Genomic DNA, 16,364 nt, shown 5'->3' on the forward strand with positions numbered 1-16,364 from the left:
TAGCTCAATCAGTTCGCCCTTGTGATAAATTCAGCACAGAAGACCAATATCATTTTAATAAACTGTAATTTCAGGGCCAGGAGAAGTAGCAGTTCTCATCCCTTTTCACACTACTGAGCCAAGCCAGTTTCTTCTCTAGTCTTTTCAACGCAGACTCTCCAAATCAAGCAAGGCTGCACGCTAGGAGAAGCTCAATTCAAAATGGTAAATCAATGGTTAGGGATGGTAGAGAAGTTTTTGGCCTTACCTCTATGGTGTACGTCTGGTCGTGTTTGACTGTCTCACCACTGTGCAGGGTCCTGGCGAAGGTAAACTCTGTGGTAGGGGGGTCCAGTTTCCCTCTTCTTCCTACCTCCCCCCCATTCCCCTCCCCCACTGACTGATCGAACTCCTGCTCGGCCTCCCCTCTCGCCGGTCCATCCCCACCCGGGTTGTCGTCTGTTTCTCTCCTCTTTTTCTTCTTCTGCTTCTTCTTCTGTCTGTCGGCATGAGCTTTCCTCTGCCGGTACTCAGCCAACTGGGGTCACACAGGGAGAGGAAAAGCAGACAACAGGCAAGTCAGGGTCAGTGAGGTTAAATACAGAGATTACAGTGTGTCTGCACTGATTAAGAAGCAGTCCAACAAATTTAGCAACATTCTAGGTTTATTAAGGCTAGAGGCTATGCTACACTGACTATACTACATCTATAGGCTAAATGCTACACTTTACACTCCTTTAAAAAAGCAACCACAATCAATGTCAAATTATCTTTGATGATTAGTTCGATGAGGCCTACCCAAGAATCAACTACTTTAGTTGGTGTTACAAATTCAAAAATGTTCTGGGGGGAAAAATCTACAAGAGAAGAAATACCTACAGTAGTGCTACATAGCTTGGTAAAGCTCATGTGAAACATTGCATGCGTCCCGGCGCTAGCAACCTCGGATGCAAATGTGAATCCTTACCGTACATAGGCCCCTAATGACCAACAGTTAGCTTCCTGTTGTGGCTACCCCTAATCTTTTAAATACCCGCTAAAAGGATTACATTTTTTAAACTCCCTATATGTCAAACATCTAATGACTTAAACGCATTGGTAATTTGGTATATGGATAAACTGCTGTTTTCACCACCCCTTAAAGCTTTCGCCATTTACAATTGTCCCCCCTCCCCTAAATATTAGTGTGCAAAGTGATGTCTTTAGTAACAAATGGAAGAGAAACGGTTTGATAGGAGAGGAGGATTACATCTGGATCCATGTAAATCTCAAAGATGGCCAAATGCTACATAAGCAAATGGCGGTTTTGGAATTAGCGAAAGTCTAAAAGTCGCCCAAAATCCATCCTAATCTACCACGGTGCTCCCTTCATCGAGTTTCAGACTTTCATTTCCATATCCCTTGAGGGGGCAGGCTTTCTTTGAAACATAGATCGAGGGTGTGTGAACAATCCCAGGTTAATCTGGAGCGGCACTTGGACAAATCTGATGCTTTTAAGAGTGTATCTACTAGAAGCTGACCTCCCCTGCTTTTCACAAGCTCTAACAGAGCACAGAGACCTGGAGAGAAAATGTGGGCGGCTAGTATATTTCAGATGCATCATGCCAGGCCTGCTAAATTGAGGGGTATCAACAGATTAATTGCTCTTATGTTTTAGTTAATGAGAAAAACATCAATTTCCATGTAATATGCCAATGTCTAATTTTACAATATGTAAACACAGGCCAAGTCTCGAATAAGGTTTTTCAGTCAATCATACTGAACAAAAATATCAAACGCAACATGTAAAGTGTTGGTTTCATGTTTCATGAGCTGAAATAAAAGATCCCAGAAAAAAAAGCTTATTTCTGTCAAATTATGTTTACAAATTTGCAGTGGTAGACAGTACCTTAAGTAAAAAAGACTAAAAATTACTACTTAAGTAGTTTATTGGGGCATCTGTACTTTAGTATGTATATATTTTACTTTGCTACAATACTATAGAAAATAATGTACTTTTCACTCCATACATTTTCCCTGGCACACAAAAGTACTTGTTACATTTTGAATGCTGAGTTGGACAGGAAAATGGTCCAATTCATGCACTTGTGAAGAGAACATCCCTGGTCGTCCCTACTGCCTCTGATCTGACACTACCGTTCAAAAGTTTTAGAATACCTACTCATTCAGGGTTTTTCATTATTTCCTACTATTTTCTACATTGTAGAATAATAGTGAAGACATCAAAACTATGAAATAACACATATTAAATCATGTAGTAACCAAAACATGTGTTAAACAAATCTAAATATATTTTATATTTGAGATTCTTCAAATAGCCACACTTTGCCTTGATGACAGTTATGCACACTCTTTGCATTCTCTCAACCAGCTTCATGAGTTAGTCACCTGGAATGCATTTCAATTAACATGTATGCCTTGTGAAAAGTTCATTTGTGGAATTTCTCTCCATCTTAATACAGTTGAGCCAATCAGTTGTGTTGTGACAAGGTAGAGGTGGTATTCAGAAGATGGTCTTTTACCAAATAGGGTAAGTCCATATTATAGCAAGAACATCTCAAATAAGCAAAGAGAAACGACAGCACATCAATACTTTTATTAACACATGAAGATGAAAAATTTCAAGAATTTTGAACGTTTTTTTAAGTGCAGTCTCAAAAACCATCAAGCACTATGATGAAACTGGCTCACATGAGGACCGCCACAGGAATGGAAGACCTAGAGTTACCTCCGCTGCAGAGGATAAGTTAATTGGAGTTACCAGCCCAAATAAATGATTCACAGAGTTCAAGTAACAACACCAACTGTTCAGAGGAGAATCAGGCCTTCATGGTCAAATTGCTGTAAAGAAACCACTACTAAACGACACCAATAATAAGAAGAGACTTGCTTGGGCCAAGAAACATTAGCAATGGACATTAGACCGGTGGAAATTTGTCCTTTGGTCTGGAGACCAAATTGGAGAATTTTGGTTCCAACCGCCATGTCTTTGTGAGATGAGGTGTGGGTGAACAGATCATCTCCGCATGTGTATTTCCCACTGTAAAGCATGGTGGAGTTATGGTGTGGGGGTGCTTTGATGGTGACACTGACTGTTACTTTTGACCACCCCTTTGTTCAGGGACACATTATTCCAGTTCTGTTAGTCGCAGGTCTGTGAAACTTGTTCAGTTTGTCTCAGTTGTTGAATCTTGTTATGTTCATACAAATATTTACACATCTTAAGTTCTGAAAATAAACGCAGTTGATATTGAGAGGATGTTTCTTTTTTTGCTGAGTTTATGTTCAGTCTCGCCAAAAAGCTTGTGCATTTCATGTAGGCAAATATCCACAACACCTCTTATTTCCTTGATTTCTCCAACATGCCAATATTTAGAGTTTGCTTTTTTGGTTATAGGTCTACACTCCCCCCAAGGGGTTCTATAGACACACACATCAAAAGTGTCATTTATATTTTATTTTTCCTTTCTGTGAGATAAAGTTGTAATTTTGCATGCAAAAATAACATCCCTAATGCTGGAATTGCCCAATATTAAAATCACAGTAGAACACTTGGTGGTACAGAGGTTGAAAAAGTAAGGGTAGATGTAACTAGGGATGAAACAGTTACCAGTTTCACGATAAACAATGGTCAAATTCCAGATGGTTAGCATTACCATTTCAAATTTGAATTATCTTTAAAACATTGGTTTGAAAAACCCGCAGCATTAACCAAAGTTAGCAACAATCTGACGCAGGCACAGCATGCAAAGTGGGTTTTGTTTTGTGTGAAAACATGCCGGAAGGCAGTGACGGCACTCGGGAGATTTGTCACCCTTCTAAGAGGACCAAATCTGAAATGTGGTCGTATTTTTGGTTTTACAAGAGTGCTGAGGGAAACGTAATCAAAGACTGTCACCGTGTCTGCCGTACACGCAAAAAGAAAATTGCTGCGAAAGGGGGCAAAACGTCAAATCTCCAGTTATCTTCGTGACCATCACCTTTATAGCGAATGCAAGGTAACTTTAAGCTCAATGCATTATGTGGGGACTTGGGAATAGGGGAAAATGTCATGGTTTGTCTGTCTAACTTGCTAATAGCTTGTCAATAATGTAAAGTGAAGCCTTCAGCGTTACCTACTCTTGTAAAAATACTACACGTTATTCTGCTGCTGTATGCGTCGTGTGTCTGCAGACTATATGCCCATTGCACACAATAACATGAGATGTAGTTTAGTCACCCAACCAACAAATTTTGTTAATTTAAAATCCGTCAATTGTCGACTTGGTTGTAAAAGTGTTCCAAAAGGAGAAAAACGATATACAATACTGCTGTATTTATGTCAATTGTTGGGCTCATTGCAATTACTATCACTGTCTTATTAATTCTTAAGACTCATTTGTATTTATGTAAATTGTGAATGGGGTCATTGCATATACTCAAATGCAACAAAGAGTGTGTGTGTGTGTGCGTGAATAATAATAATAATAATAATGTAACACAATAATAACAAACGCACAAGAGTTTTTAGAGAATATGCTGGAATAGTGGGGGATCAACAAGAAAGCCGTAGTCTGCAAAACCATAGACAATGCAACAAACATGATCAAGGCTTTTGAAGAGTTCCCAGATCTGTGGCTTGGGCTCTTTGGCCATAATTGTTACCTGGCCATCACAAAGGCTCTGAAAATTCAGAGTTGACAGAGCAGTCAAGGCCTGCTGTCATCTGGTCCAAGGCTTCTCACAGGGCTGGAAAAGGAGAGAACTGCGAGAAAAGCAAGCTGCCCTCAACATGCCACAGAAGGCTCTGATCCATGATGTGGTAACCCAATGGGGATCTACACACACGATGCTTGAGCGTTTCCTCAGCCAATAGCAGCCAGTCTGTGTGACACTGGCTGGGGAAAGAGGAACATGACATTTGATGCCCAAGGATGCCGACAAAGTGTCATGGAGCAACTGTGCCAGCTCCTTGAACCTCTGAGCAAGTTTACAGACAGATACACTTGCCTCAGAGTCACGAGTGACACTGTCAGCCATCAAGCCTGTCCTGGACCACATCATCCGTGACGTTCTGGTGGAAAAGGATACAGAGCCATCCCTGACCAAGGAGATGAAAAGGGTAATGAGAGAATACCTTAACAACAGATACACAGAGAACGCAAAGAGTCATGCACATGGCTTGTTTCATTAACCCCTGCTTCAAAAGGAGCTTTTTAGATGAGCCTAAGCTGCAAAAGCTGACATTGACAGCTGTATCCAGGAGGCCTTGAAGCTGCACAAGTCAGGGAAGAACCACAAAGCGGCATCGGAGGGGAAATGTCTGGCTTGGTTGGGGGCAATGCATCAGAGCTGCCTCACCTTGCCAGGAAGCTTTTGTGCATCCGAGCAACAGAGTGTTCAGTGTCAACGGGCACATGGACTACCCTCACAGATCCCTACTTAAACTGGACAAAGTAAATATGCTAACATTTTTTACATTTCAATCTCAAGTGAACAAATATGAATCCATACAGGATGTTAGGCCAGCAGAATCGTATTTCTTTATGAAGGAGAGAACGGACATACAATCAGTGCTGTTCATTTGATTTGGTTACATATTTTAATGTAAACACCTGCACATTGGATTTGTTTACATATGGTTGTATTGTTCTTACATGCACATTGCTTTACTTACTTTGCTTTACTTACTTAAGGTTGTGTTCATTTAAACCTGCACTAGGGAAACTTTTACCTCTCATGGCCACATGGTGCCATCTTTAATGTTAAAGTTATTATTTTAATGTTTATACACACAAAAAGTGCAGAGTGCTGATAATTGTATTTGTTTTTTTTTTTTAATAATTTCAGTGTGTGTGTGTATCAGTACTTTTGGTTCATACAGATTATATCTTCATAAATACACACTCAGTGTCATTAGGCTAAGTGTAAACTGCAACACGCAACAACTAGGCTTACTTTAACACATAGGGAGGCTGGAGAGTTACTGTATGTCAATAGAGTTTCAGCTAGCATTATCCTTGTACTGTAGTCTAATAGTTTGTAGATGGTCTGAGCAAGTCCAGATCTGTGGAGATATGCACAGCATAAACAAATTCAATTTATTTTCTCCCAGTAAATTGAAATACTGGGAATACTACAATACTACCAAGGCAAATGATGCTGTGTTGCCCTATTTGGCAGAGGACCATCGAGTTGGATAAGCATATGGGACTGCGGCCTACGTAGGTGCATAATGCCATCTGCATCTTCAAAGATGGAGCAAGTGACAATGTTTTGCAAACATTCTTTATCTGGGACAAACATGTAGCCTACTTGGCAGTCAGCGAGCGTAAATCGTCGCTGCTTATTCATATAGCACTCTAAGCACTTGAAATCTAAATACTGGCTTGTTGGACGATAATTCTAGAGATTTCTGCATCAAGCATTCCACCTCATTGAGTTGTTTCACAAAGGTTAGCTAATGCAGCCACTGGTGCCTTTACAAGAGAGCGATTATCTGTTCCTCAGTGTCACTGCTTATCCCCACAGATAATAACGATAGATTAACACAATTCATGCCGAAAAGAGCACACTGTACCATGCTAAATTCAGTGTTTTTTGGGGGCTTTCTATTTGATCAATTATGGCACATTGAGTAATGTTTGCGGTAAGTGAGTGATCGTTCATTTAAACAGAGAGCATTCCCATTATAGATAGCCTAGTGGGTACAGAAAACAAACTACTGTGAAAACATTTTTGTAACCCAATGTAAAGGCACGGATTAAAACACAATGAACACGAATCAACATAAATAACCAGATTCAATTTGTCAGTAGTGCAGTTATAGGCCTATATATGTGGAACCTTAATCACATTTGTAACACCCGCCTTCATTGCCAAAACAAATACAAGAAAGACTTAACCTCTGAGCATCTAATGCTATAGCCTAAGTCTGAACAATACACGAACCACACCTGGATGTACAAACTGGGAAAATTTCAAGGTAACCTAACAGTTTTGTACCTCCAAATGGTCATGAATGTGTTCAGTGGTGGAACTAAGGGCACTCAGCTCTGGTGATCACAATGGCCGATCTTGTATACCATTACACAAGATAGCTTGAGACCGAAATTAAATCATTAGCGGAGTCGAGGCTGATTAATTATCCAAAGGCTCTGAACGTACAATCAATATGGACTAAACAGAGTAGGACCACCGTACGGGAGAATAAAACTTGATTCAGGACAAAAGTTGTAATTGCTTGTGAATCGGAAGTAGCACAGACCTTTTTGCTATAGGGATTGCAGGATTGACTCAAAGTGCAACCTCCAAGAGCATAAACAAAATGCCATACACCCAACAATAAGCCCCCAACGTAAAGTAATGTCAAGATATCCTTAAAGTAATAGGCCTCTTGTAGACATTTTTATGGACAGAATTTTTTTTCTGGATTAAAACGGGCCTAAAGTAGTGGGAGTGGCAGGGGGTGTGGCAATGGGCATGTTCAGCCCATTGGTGTGGCTGAATTGTCGAGAACATTTTAGAGACACCCATCTTGGCGGTTTAGAGAAATTTGACTTTTTAGGCCAATTTCCTACAATTATAGAACTTGCTCCATGGAGCTGAGAGAACCTTCTGCAGATTAAAGCTAATTTCCTGCAATTCTATTCATTTTGCCATGGCTAATGCTGCATTATTTTGCTAAAACATAACAAAAAATCAATACTGATCAATTCAGTGTTGTTTTGTATTTTGAAATTATCCCTGACTGACTAGCTTCTACTGATTGTAAATTCTTAAAGATTATATTATTGTTATGGGATTTATATGAATAATGACTAGATGATGTATAGATTTAACGTAGAAATATAAATAACCGAATACTACCCTGTCACTGTATGAATGTATGAATATTATTATAATCAAAACACTGAATATAATTTGTGTAGTTTTAGTCAAGAATTAGAACAAGGACTTTCTGTTCCTTGTTAGAAACTAATAGAGCTATCGTCAGACCGGCTGGAATACTGTGTTCCTTACAGGACATTCTGTCCCCACCCAGGGAGGGGAGAGACCTTGGGCTTGTAGTAGATTGTTTAACAGGTGGCAGACAATTTGAGAAGGCTTGTGAACTATATTGCCATTGTATCTGAGAGGAGGGACATTTATGACGAAATGTGAGGTATATAAATCAATGTACATGGTATTATGAGCAGAGCTCTCGGGAATAAACACTATTGGCTAAGTTTACTGACCTTTTTCCGTTTCATTTAAATAAGAACCTTACAAATTCTTAGAAACAGACAGAGTGTATTAATTGCATTGGAAAAATGAACATGAGAACAAAATTCTCTTGACAATTATTAAAAATAATAATAAATGTATGTATTGTTTTATAATTTTTTCTACATACTTTAAATCTGGTTTTAGTCATTTCAGTTTAAAAACAAAGCTTCTTGCCATCCTAAAAATCATGATTTATTTTACATAAATGGCACTGTTTAGACTTCGGCACCCCCACAAAAAAAAAAACAACGACACTTAGGTCACCCGCCCAAGGATTTGAATGGAAGAAAAATCCCTGAATAATATTAAAATCAACTAGGTCTAAACTCCATTTACGTGAACAGTCAAATAGGCTGTGTCAGAGCTTGAAAACACTATTAGTGTCGTTCCTGTGATGAGGTAAGCCAACTTGCTGTTGCTGGCACAATGCCCGAACAGCTTAGAAAACAGCCATCTTGACAGCTGCTGCGATGATCAACAGTTGGCATGTCAACACAGACTTGAGCCAACACTTCATATACTGTTTCTTACTCAATATGTACAGTATGTACTGTATTTTAGTCATCTCATAATATACAGTACCTTCAAAGTATTCACACCCCTTGACTTTCTCCACATTTTCTTGTTTCAACCTAAATTTAAGATGTATTAAATTTAGATGTTGTGTCAATGGCCTACACACAATACCCAATAATGTTAAAGTGGAATTTTTTTTTTTACAAATTAATAAAATATGAAAAGCCTGAATGTCTTGAGTCAAGTATTCAACCACTTTGATATGGCAAGACCAAATACGTTCAGAAGCAAGAACTTCCTTGACAAGTCACAAATTGCATGGACTCACTGTGTGCAATAATAGTGTTAAACATGATTATTTAATTACTACCTCATCTCTGTACCCCACACATACAGTTAATTGTAAGGTCCCTCAGTCAAGCAGTGAATTTCAAACAGATTAAACTACAAATACCAGGGAGGTTTACAAATGCCTCGCAAAGAAGAGCACCTACTGGTAGATGGGTAAAAAAATACAATACCTCTTTGAGCATTGTGAAGTTATTAATTACACTTTAGATGGTGTATCAATACACCCAGTCACTACAAAGACACAGGTGTCCTTCCCAACTCATAGAGGAAGGAAACCTCTCAGGGATTTCACCATGAGGCCAATGGTGACTTTAACCTCTCTTGGGTAGGGGGCAGTATTTTCACCTCTGGATGAAAAGTTTGCCCAAAGTAAACTGCCTGTTACTCAGGGCCAGAGACTAGGATATGAATATAATTGGTAGATCTGGATAGAAAACACTAAAGGATTGGGATACCCTCATTATTAGGAAACTGGTTGCAGTTCCTATGGCTTCCACTAGATGACAGCAGTCTTTAGAAATTGTTCAATGTTTTTCTTTTGAGAAATTAAGAAGTAGTCCTATTCATTGTAAGTGTCACTCCAGGTGGACTCTACTGTTTAAATGTCCGTGAACTGGAGCACGCTTCACATTGTTTTTATCTGGAATTAGAAACAGTTTATTCGTCTTAAATTGTATGGATTATTTACGTTTTAGGGTACCTGAGATTGGAATAGGAACGTTGTTTGAAATGCTTGGACCGTTTACAGGTAACTTATTAGATACTTTGTAGGCATGTTGGGCAAGTTGAAACCGGTGTATTTCTGAATCAAACGTGCCAAATAAATTTAGATTTTTGGGACATAAAGAAGGACATTATCTAACAAAAGGACCGTTTGTGATGTAACTGGGACATTTTGGAGTGCCAACAGAATATCTTCAAAGGTAAGGCATTAATTATATTGCTATTTCTGACTTTTGTGGCGCACCTGTCTGGTGGAAATATGATGTATTTGTTTGTATGCGGGGCGCTGTCCTCAGATAATCGCATGGTTTGCTTTCGCCGTAAAGCCTTTTTGAAATCTGACACAGCGGCTGGATTAACAAGAAGTTAAGCTTTCTTTTGATGTATAACACATTTTCAAGAATGTTAAATATTTGAATTTGGTATTTTAGAATTTCGCGCTCTGCAATTTCACCGGATGTTGACATGGTGGGATGTTACCGTCCCAACTGCCCATAAGAAGTTAAAACAGTTACAGAGTTTAATGGCTGTAATAGGAGAGAACTGAGGACGGACACTATAGTTACTCCAAAATACTAATCTAAATGGCAGAGTGAAAAGAAGGAAGCCTGTACAGAATAAATTATTCCAAAACATGCATCCTGTTTGCAATAAGGGATTAAAGTAACACTGCAAAAAATGTGGCAAAAATTTTACTTTATGTCCTGAATACAAAGCATTATGTTTGGGGCAAATCCAATACATCACTGAGTACCACTCTCCATATTTTCAAGCATGGTCGTGGCTGTATCACGTTATGGGTATGCTTGTCATCGACAAGTTCATGGGAGTAACAACATGAATTTGTTCATGAGGCAGAAATGATGGGAGAGTGGAGGGATGTTGAGGCAGACCCTCAGTCTGCTGCGCTCCCCCCTCCACTGAGACTGACCATCAGATCCAGGCACCATCAGCCCAGCAAAATAAAAAGCTAATTATTTAAAATGTATGCTCACTCATTGGAAATGAACACAACAACGGATCTATTACCGCTGTGATCATATAGCCTACCTCAAAAAATGTCTCGAACTACTATGCATTGGCAGGGCAATTCAAGCAAAGCCAATATGCGGTGATAAGGTATTGGGCCTATAGCTTACTACACAAACCTCATTGAAACAGTACTGTTTCTAATTGGTTAATGCGAGATATTTCACTCTTGCCTAAATCTGTTCAAAATAAGCCCAATGTGTTTCTATGGGCTTATATTGGACCTAAGGTTGTCACCTGCCTTCCCGCCTTTGGGACAACAACTCCCATTGTAAGGGCATAGGGTTACATTTAAGTCATGTTAAAACAAAATCTGAGCAGTAGATCTCTGCTTGCATTTTGACTCAAAGTGCTCTTGACTAAGAAGTTCTAGAGTTTCCCTTGTTAACACAATCAATGTTTTCCTTTACAGTGGCAATTGTGATGGAATCAACACAATATTAGCCATTTTCAATGCAACATAACAAAACAAACTACGCAAAATATTTTGTTTTGGCAGAAGGCATCGGAGTAGGATTCTATTGCATTGACATGCACTACTCACCCCATACTCTACACAGACTTGTGCGGCATAAACAAGTAGGCCTAAATGCAAATAGAGCATTGCCATATATGGATCTGTGCCATTTACTACAAACTGGACTGTGTTTACTAGAGGTCGACCAATAAATCAGAATGGCCGATTAATTAGGGCCGATTTCAAGTCTTCATAACAATCGGTTATTTGCATTTTTGTACACCGATCATGGCCGATTACGTTGCACTCCACGAGGAGACTGCGTGGCAAGCTGAATACCTGTTATGCGAGTGCAGCAAGGAGCCAAGATAAGGTGCTCGCTAGCATTAAATGTATCTTATAAAAAACAATCAAACTACACATGGTTGATGATATTACTAGTTTATCTAGCTTGTCCTGTGTTGCATAGAATCGATGGGGTGTCTGTTAAATTTATCATTGACTCACAGCCTACTTCGCCAAACGGGTGATTTAACAAGCACATTCGAGAAAAAAAACACTGTCGTTGCACCAATGTGTACCTAATCATAAACATCAACGCCTTTCTAAAATCAATACACAAGCATATATTTTTAAACCTGCATATTTAGTTAATATTGCCTGCTAACATGAATTTCTTTTAACTAGGGAAATTGTGTCACTTTTCTTGCTTTCTGTGCAACAGAGTCAGGGTATATGCAGCAGTTTGGGCCGCCTGGCTCGTTGCGAACTAATTTGGCAGAATTGTACGTAATTATGACATAACATTGAAGGTTGTGCATTCTAACAGGAATATTTAGATTTATGGATGCCGCCTGTTAGATTTTTACTGTTCCGTATTTCACTGAAAGAAGAAACTTTTTGTTTTCGAAATTATAGTTTCCGAATTTTACCATATTAATGACCTAAGGCTCGTATTTCTGTGTGTTATGTTATAATTAAGTCTATGATTTGATATTTGAAAGAGCAGTCTGACTGAGCTGTGGTAGGCAGCAACAGGCTCGTAAGCATTCATTCAAACAGCACTTTTGTGCGTTTGCCAGCAGCTCTTCGCTGTGCTTCAAGCATTGAGCTGTTTAACTTCAAGCCTATCAACTCCCAAGATTAGGCTGGTGTAACCGATGTGAAATGGCTAGCTAGTTAGCGGGGTGCACGCTAATAGCGTTTCAATCGGTGACGTCACTCGCTCAAACCTTGAAGTAGTTGTACCACTTACTCTGCAAGTAAGTGGTACTTGCAGAGTAAGGCTTTTTTGGAGCGATGGGTAACGATGCTTTGAGGGTGGCTGTTGTCGATGTGTTCCTTGTTCGAGCCCAGGTAGGGGCGAGGAGAGAGACGGAAGCTATACTGTTACACTGGCAATACTAAAATGCCTGTAAGAACATCCAATAGTCAAAGGTATATGAAATACAAATGGTAGAGAGAAATAGTCCTATAATTCCTATAATAACTACAACCTAAAACGTTTTATCTGGGAATATTTAAGACTCATGTTAAAAGGAACCACCAGCTTTCATATGTTCTCATGTTCTGAGCAAGGAACTGAAACATTATTTTTTACATGGCACATATTGCACTTTTACTTTATTTTCCACCACTTTGTGTTTGCATTATTTAAACCAAATTGAACATGTTTCATTATTTAGTTGAGGCTAAATTGATTTTATTGATGTATTAAGTTAAAATAAAAGTGTTCATTCAGTATTGTTGTAATTGTCATTATTACAAATAAATAAATACATTTATATAAAAAAAATATATAAATAAATTAAATATAAAAACAGCCCGGTTTTAATCGGTATCGACTTTTTTTGGTCCTCCAATAAATCGGTATCGGCGTTGAAAAATCATAATCGGTCGACCTCTAGTGTTTACAGCATGAGCGGTTATTAGTAGATGCATTTGTTTTGAGATCAATGCAAGAACTGCAGGAAGCCACATGTGAAAATTGGTTTCATATCCTTTGCTAGTTAGTGAGCAATTAGCCCAGTTATAGGTCATTTGTAGTCAGCAATAGGGGAGTGATTGCTTCCTACAACAGCACAAAATGTATACATTTCTAGCTTATTTTTGTCTTAAAGGGACAGTGTTAGTGTTGTATTTTGAGACAGGCCTGAATAATCTAAGTAGCCAATAGGCAGAATAATTTGTATTTTTGTAAAGTGGTTTCTTGCATCAAACAACATTTTCAATCATCTCCATGTCTGAAGGACAAGTGGATAAACAGCTTAATGTTAAGCCCTGCATGTTTTGTTTTTTTCAAAAGTCTCATGGAATGTAGACTTACATTGAACACCACACATTGGCTGCTAATATAGACTGAATTATAGAACAGCTATTACAATTGTAAAATGTTATGGGATGCATTTTCGCCATTGTTTCTTTATGGTAGGCCACTCTGATAGGCCTGCATTATGATCAAATAGCCACAGTCGCCTACATGGGCACTGTTAAAACTGTACCTTAAAATAATTGAGGGAACATTGCCCACACCTGTAATTGCTGCCAACGGCGATTCAAACTTTCTATTGACTCTGGGGTATTAATACTTAAGTAAATTAGATATTTCTGTATTTAATTTTCAATAAATTTGCCAGAATATCTAAAACCACGTTTTCGCTTTGTCATTATGGTAGTGCTGAGCAATTAACAAAAAAAAGTGTTGGGGGTGTTTGGTTATTTAACAACTTACTGACCGACGTCGGTTCAATTACTTGAATTCCATTTAGTTCCTTTTTTTGAGCCCAACGCGCCATTTCTCTAGAGGGAAATCAAATCATTTGCGACACAATTCAAGAACTGTGTGTGATGCTGGGCTGAAGGGAGTTACAGTTTTCATTACGCAAATGTAAAAACTAGTTCAGCTCAGAATCGTGGCAATTAACTATAATCCCATAATCCAATGCACCATTTTTGGGGGGCTTCGACGGAGATGGATCAGAGAGGCGAAGCGAGAGGTTTCACTCTTGCCTAAAACTGTTCAAAATAAGCCCAATGTGCTTCTATGGGCTTATTTTGGACCTAAGCTTGTCGCCTGCCTTCCGCCTTTGGGAGAACAACTCCTATTGTTTGGGAGGAGACATGAGCATCTTGTCATCAAATATAGATCTCTGGACGGATACACTTTTACGCCTGCTACGTTAAGTTAGATACACACCGACCGCATGAGAGAGGAATGTACACAACGACCAGAGGGACAGAGACAGTTTGTTAAAGTATGCCTTATCTAAGAACTAGTAAAATAATTTTGTCAGACAGCTCTGCAGTATAGGCTACTAAGGTAGGCTAGCTAAATAGGGTGACTAAAGACAGTACAGTATGGGAAGCACATAGATAACTAGGGATGCACCGATATGACATCTGGCCGATACCGATATGTTCCTTGCAAAAAAAAAAAAAAATAGTGATAACCAATATTTAAAACGTTTGCAGCCTTTAAGCATTCTACTACAGTTAAATAGTTAACACACACACACGGACGCAGCGGTCTAAGGCACTGCATCTTGGGGCAAGAGGCGTCACTACAGTCCCTGCGACTCCTGTGGCGGGCTGCGCGCAGTGCGCGCTAACCAAGGTTGCCAGGTGCACGGTGTTTCCTCCGACACATTGGTGCGGCTGGCTTCCGGGTTGGATGCGTGCTGTGTTAAAGAAGCAGTTGGTTGGGTTGTGTATCGGAGGACGCATGACTTTCAACCTTCGTCTCTCCGTACGGGGGTTGTAGCGATGTGAGACAAGATAGTAGCTACTAAAACAATTGGATAACACGAATTTGGAGAAAAAGGGGTAAAATTCAACAACATTTTTTAAATTTGATTTAATAATATATATATTTTAAATAAACGTATTTTATGTTTATGCCAGCAGCATACCACCCTGCATACTAATGCTGGCTTGCTTCTGAAGCTAAGCAGGGTTGGTCCTGGTCAGTTCCTGGATGGGAGACCAGATGCTGCTGGAAGTGGTGTTCTAAAAAAAATATATATATCCCAATGCCCCAGGACACTGCTCTGTGTAGGGTGCAGTCTTTTGGATGGGACGTTAAACGGGTGTCCTGACTCTGAGGTCATTAAAGATCCCATGGCACTTATCGTTAAGAGTAGGGGTGTTAACCCCGGTGTCCTGGCTAAATTCCCAATCTGGCCCTCAAACCATCACGGTCACCTAATAATCCCCAGTTTACAATTGCCTCATTAATCTCCCTCTCCCCTGTAACTATTCCACAGGTCGTTGCTGCAAATGAGAACGTGTTCTCAGTCAACTTACCTGGTAAAATAACGGATTAAAAATTGAAATTAAATTAAAATAAAACAGTTCTCCACGACAGATCATGGAGAGGGCTCTTCTGAATGATTATTGAGCAAGAGCCTTTTGGGCCTCTGGGCTCCAAAGAACATCTGAAATTATAGGTTTTATGATTCTCATGTACAAATTTAGTACATAATGGCTCCAGTCCTTTAAATATTTAGTATAATATTATAACACACAAGAAAATTGTGAAAGGAGAAACTGTTGAGGCACAATTACCATACCATGGAGCAGAGGTACACACAAAAGTACACACTTTATATGAAATGCATTATCGACCTGGCTGTCATTTTTGAATGTGTAGAAAGATGGTGTGGAATTCACTACAAGGCTAAGCTATTGGCTCTGTAAAACCCATGAGGTTTGATAAAGCTGAATGGGTGAATGAGAAACAGGAAAAGTATGGACTCGGTCTCGGTCTACTACGGTCTCAAATAGGCTAGTATCTTTGAAAGTCCAGTGGGAGTCCAGTGTTTGCTCTATTAATTTAGCATTTATTCAAAAATATGTTTTTTTTTAAACGCAATACAAATCTATTTTGAATGGATATTCTCAGTGAATGGAAGTGTAAATACCATGCATGATGGTTTATAGCGGCAGGGTAGCCTAGTGGTTAGAGCGTTGGACTAGTAACCGGAAGGTTGCAAGTTCAAACCCCCGAGCTGACAAGGTACAAATCTGTCCCTGAACAGGCAGTTAACACCCTGTTCCTAGGCCG

At 39.3% G+C, this 16,364-nt stretch overlaps 1 protein-coding gene across 1 annotated transcript in view; it reads right to left on the reverse strand.

The window, feature by feature from the left end:
• Window positions 1-16,364, reverse strand: part of LOC118398090 (A-kinase anchor protein 9) — a 121,120-nt gene that overhangs the window by 102,011 nt on the left and 2,745 nt on the right. The window contains 1 exon segment of the mRNA XM_052470292.1: window positions 248-517. Within this exon segment, the coding sequence (XP_052326252.1) occupies window positions 248-517 (270 nt within the window).

The sequence above is a fragment of the Oncorhynchus keta genome, chromosome 19 (genome assembly GCF_023373465.1).
Source record: "Oncorhynchus keta strain PuntledgeMale-10-30-2019 chromosome 19, Oket_V2, whole genome shotgun sequence".
Lineage (NCBI taxonomy): Eukaryota > Metazoa > Chordata > Actinopteri > Salmoniformes > Salmonidae > Oncorhynchus > Oncorhynchus keta.